Source organism: Merops nubicus, unplaced genomic scaffold (genome assembly GCF_000691845.1).
Source record: "Merops nubicus isolate BGI_N331 unplaced genomic scaffold, ASM69184v1 scaffold38602, whole genome shotgun sequence".
Lineage (NCBI taxonomy): Eukaryota > Metazoa > Chordata > Aves > Coraciiformes > Meropidae > Merops > Merops nubicus.
This window is the reverse complement of record NW_008593592.1, coordinates 14,185-19,439: the sequence shown is the minus strand read 5'-3', so window position 1 is coordinate 19,439 and position 5,255 is coordinate 14,185. Positions and strand designations below refer to the sequence as shown.

The window sequence follows — 5,255 nt, the reverse complement described above, 5'->3', positions numbered from 1 at the left end:
TCCCATATACCCAGTGTCACTCATCTTGTAGCCTCCACTCCTGGGTTTTCCTAAGGAACAAACAGGTTTCCACCAAAGAGACTTCTTGGGAAATAGGCATAAAGTGCCATGCTCACAGGCTTGTGTCCAAGTGGCACAGACAGTCCTGTGCAGTTGCTAGGGATGGATGGATGGATGGATGGATGGATGGAGAAAGTAGAAAGTAGGACTGGTGATCAGTGCTGAAAGGGAGTGCAGAGACAGGTCAGAAGAGTTGAGTATTGGCCAAACAAAACAATTGAACACCAAGGAGGGTGTCGGAAATAAGAAGAAGGGCTTGAGAGAGGAAGAGGAGAAGAAACAAAGCAAGAAGGATAAACTGCTACAGCTGAAAATTTAAATAGTGAAGCTGTAGTACTTGAAGTGAACATTTACATTAAAGGTAGAACCTTTTGAAGAGTTATGAACATATTTAATTAAAAGAAAACCCACAGTTCTTTCCCCATAGATATTGTGGAAAGTGGAGGAACATTGCATTAATCAGCTAGATTTTATGCTGCCAAGTCCCACAAATCTAAAGTTAAGCCAAATAATTTTAAGAGCTAGTTTTCATATGGAATGAAATTAATTTCTGCATACAGCATCAAACCTGTTGACTGCCGCGAGTCAGTGAAATCCAGGTTGAGATGTCTTTAACTAATTTAAAACATAGAAAACTGCATTATCAACATTTTTTTTCCCCCAAATATAACTGTGAAAATTATAAACTGTAAAAAAAATGTTCCTTATTCTGGATTATCCTTTCTTATGGTATAATCACTATATACAGACCAGTATATTTTTGGCGCAAATAGTAGTTTATAGAACTAAACTGAAGAAATATATTCAGGCTGAAGCATCACCTATGGAATAGAAAAGGTTACCTGATACAGATAAGACCATATATATGCCTTTCAGGAATTATTTTTCTTTGTAAATAAGACCTTTAGAATTTCAAACACAGACACGGAAAAGAATATTCTCATTTCTGTGGGTCATTTATATTAAGAGTCTCAAAATTAGAATTAAACAAAACAGATTAGACACCCTTATCTTATAGGATGAAGAACTACTGGAAGTACGAGTATCATTTGCTTCCAAGTCATATCTAGTGGCAGCTGTGACAGTGTTATATTCTGCAGTTGTTATATTGAGTATGCCATTTCCAAAGGTAGATTGGAAATCTGTTTCAGGATGTGTAGATAATGTCACCTCACTTGGAGAGATAAGTGAAAATACAGTTCTGTTAGACAGGATCTTTTCTTCAGAGGCTTCTATATTAGAAAGTGAATTTGAGGATATCTGAATGCATATATCTTCTGAAATGCAAGCATGGAGGTAATGGATGTCATTTATATCCACTCTGGGTTCACAACTGTGCCCTGCATAACAGTGGCAATCAAATTTTTCCATGAATGTTTGCAGATCTTGAAATGCTGGTTGCCCTTTCAGAGTGTATTTTCCATCCTTTGTCATTTGAATGACAATATTCTCAGGGTTCAAGTGAAGATAGTCACTGGAATTCCATTTTTTCCGTACGCAAGCGCCTGAGTCTTGGCATAACACTTGGCTACAGATTCTGGCTGCCATTGTGACATTGATGAGGTATGGGGTCAAAGTCCTCCTAAGGTAGTTGTCCAGAGTTTTACAGGTGTTCTGTGAAAATAACAGAGCTGCAGAGTTTAGTAAGGAAACCATTGGAATACTGTCATTCTAATAACAGTACCATAGGGGATATCTATGAATGTTCCTCCTGAGATTTGATAATAGTTGTAGTGGTTGTTGGAAGCAAGTTTATCTGAGTAAGTTGCTATATAGTTGAAGAATCACAGCGCATTTGTGTTGGGTGGTTGCTGAAGGTGTAAAGTAAAGCACATGTATCAGACAGCAGATGACTTTAAGCTTTCACTTTACCAGTATATTTCATGTAGTATTTTGAATCAGGTGCATTTAAAGAAGTTCCATGAAGGATTAAATTTCCTTTGTAAGTCTTGAATGGATTGAAGGGATCTTGGAAAAAAATCTCATTTCTTCAGACTGAACAAATATTTTTCTCTGTCAAACCATCTCTGTGAGACTTCAATTTTCCTGTGACCTGAATAGCTGCAGGAGTAGGGAGTTTTCATGTTGTTTTTGATTGGAAAGCATTTTGGGAGGATGGTCAAACTGAAAGTATGCTAAAAGAATTGTTCATTGTAATTCATCATGAAGCTGGCATATATTCTATGTGTGCTTGGCACAGTTTAACAACCCAAGGCTTTGGGAGCTCCTTCTTTGTTTCTGACACTATGTCTCCTTAGGGCATTCACCTAGCACCACATATGGATACAGCTAATAATCACACCTATAGGGATCACTTCAGTGAATCTGAGGTATATGTAGTTTTTCTGGTTTTCTTTTGGTTATGTATAACAAAACCTGCACAGAAATTTTGGTTGATGCAATTCTTGCAGAAGTGAGGCTCACAGTAATATTTAGTTGCTGAAAGGCTACTGGCTGTGATAGCTGTTAAAAACAAGGTGTGATTAGTGCACAAATGCATAGTCTGACTGGGTTGTGGTAAGTTCCATTTGCTCACACAAATCTCAAAATTCACCTAATAAGTTGTGACTCACCTATGTTCTAGTATTGGGGTAATGAGCAAAAAAGCTTCAGATGCAACTGATACCCTTTCTCAAAGGCAAGCACCTATGAAAAGGTCAAAGTGGGATGCTTTGGGGAATTTGACCCTTACAGAGCTGTGGAGGTTTATCTGGCCATGATTTCTGTGACAGGAGGCCCAGCAGTGCTGAAGAGTTCCAGTTCTTTACTTTTAGAAGGGTTCAGAAGGATCTTTGCACACAGTAGCTGATTATATCTAGTTTGCCTGGGTATGAATGAGCTAATTCAAAAGATATATTTGAACATCCTTGTAACAACATTTCTCAAACTATGTATTTGACCTTGCAAAAAAAAAAAAAAAAAAAAAAAATTTACTTTTTCCCCTTTTCTAGCTCGGATCTTTCTTAAAATGAAATATTACTTACAACACACAAAACAGGCTAGAGCTGAGATTTCACAACCTTGACTATTCCTAGTGCTTTAAATATTATTGCCAAGTGCATTAAAAAGTGGACGGTCTCTTAAAAATTGTTCCGGGCAAGCACAAATAATTTTTCTCTGTACCTCATGTCTGGAATGTAATGAAGATATAGGTATTCTTTCCTTAAATTAGATAAACAAGTGCTAATTTGCCTACAGTTATCATGGTAGCTTGTCCAGCTGATACTTTGAAAATTTGAGCTCTTATTCTGTGTAGTTAATTACAATCTTCATAAGCCTCAAATATGCTTGTTTTTTGACTGGAGAAAACTGCTGGCAATATGGAGTCATCATTTGAAGAGTAGAAGATATGATGTAAGTAATCATAATGCTTTACAGCCTTTTCACTTTATTACTCTTTAAAAATGTCATGTAATAATTAATATGGCATACCTTATTTTGTGTTAAATTCATGTCACCCCAGATCACAATTCCAGAAGCACCCAGTGCAGCAGATTCTCCAATCGTATTTACCAGGTCATCCTGAGGGGAAATGTGCAAAGAATCATACTAAGTGAGTAAGCAATAACATAAGGGCAAAAGGTATAATGCACATAGTAAATTACATATCCAAACTAACTGCTTTGAAGACAGCAAGCAATTACAATGCAAACATTCTGCTCTCAATTACACTATTTTATTCAGGGATTGGGTTGCACAGGCAATGCCGGAAAGTGTTGCCAACTACATCAAATTTATATATGTCATCTGGTTAGAAAAACAAGGCTGTAAAGCTGAGTCAGTGGTTAGGCATATAACATCCACTCCTCCGACCATTTTAAGTTTTACTTTGCTTTGTTGCCTTCTGGCTTCTCAGAGTTAGTAGTAACTGGTTTCAGTAATGCTGCCTGAAGCAAAGGCAGAAAGTGTAGAAAAAAAAACAAGGAAAAACCAAGTTACTGTGGGGCACAACACAAGAAAAGGGAAAATGTAAGGATTACAGGATTTAAATGATTAACTAGGAACCCAGCAGGGACTCTGGCAGCACCCCTTGCTCACTGAAGGTATCCACAGAACTGGGGGCAATGCCTGGTGAAGCTCTCTCCAGAAAGTAAGAGGACATCAGACACAATGCAGGCATCAGGGCCACAATCTCTAACTTCCCCTTCCTCATGGCCTGGATGACCAGGAAGACATTCCCCAGATCGACATCTCTGATCGCGTGGGTGCATGTGAAAATGTGAAAGGAAAAGTGTAGCCAGAACTGCGGTAAGATGATTAGACCTTAATCAGTGCCTAACCTTGACTAATCCACAAGATGCTGAAATACTATTTAGAAAGCTACTCAAGTACAGCTAAGGACAGAATTTTCTCACTACCTTCTAAAGCCTTTTTTAAGGAGAAGACAACCTTTTACTGTTTTTTCTTATAAACTAAAAAAAAACAGATATTGAGGCACCACAGTTTTATTATTTCTCTTTGGAAAAGGATACACATATTTCTCTCCTCTGTCTTAATGTACTGAATATGCTTTCTAACTTTATAATATTTTGCTATATGTGAGGACTACTCAGAGAATAAAACACTATTTGATGAATATCCTGAGGAACGTTTGAAAACAGACCTCTTAGTGTCCCATTTGACACAATTCCTTTGAGATATTATTTTTTTTATACAAGATTTACACACTTTTTTTTCTGATAAAAGTCAGCTCTATTTGCTAAATAAGTATTACCTGGCAATTTCTTTCTACGTAAATTTGAAATCTTTAAGGTCTAGCTCCACTCACCTGGGAGAGATATTCCTCATAAACATCTGTGAATACTGGACGTGTATACACAAAAACTGGAAGTGGATGAGTAGAATTGGCGACGTGTGAAATTCTAATGGCTTCTTGAACTCTGTTGCGAACAAAGAGACGGGCATTTCTGGAAGATCTTAAGGCTGTCTCTAGATAGACAGATGGATAAAGTGCTGTGCTTTTCTCCCACAACCAATTAAGCTCGTTATTCCTTTCTATTTCAATATCTAAACAAGTTCCTGTATAATTATGTGGGTTTTGTTTGTAATCATAGTTATAACAGTCAGGATAAAGGTAGTATCCCCACAGACGATTTGGCTTCATTTCTATGCCTAGCTTTAAAGATTCCAACATAATTGATTTTGCTGCAGCTTCAAATTCCATTTTAGCTATAGTCTTGGCTTCGGCTTCTGAT

At 37.3% G+C, this 5,255-nt stretch overlaps 1 protein-coding gene across 1 annotated transcript in view; it reads right to left on the bottom strand.

The window, feature by feature from the left end:
* Nucleotides 1-972: 972 nt before the first annotated feature.
* The window catches only part of SPAM1 (sperm adhesion molecule 1 (PH-20 hyaluronidase, zona pellucida binding)), a 4,844-nt gene continuing 561 nt past the window's right edge, over nucleotides 973-5,255 (bottom strand). The window contains 3 exon segments of the mRNA XM_008935485.1: nucleotides 973-1,674; nucleotides 3,493-3,582; nucleotides 4,829-5,255. The exon segment at nucleotides 4,829-5,255 is cut by the window's right edge and continues 32 nt beyond it. Coding sequence (XP_008933733.1) covers nucleotides 973-1,674; nucleotides 3,493-3,582; nucleotides 4,829-5,255 — 1,219 coding nt within the window.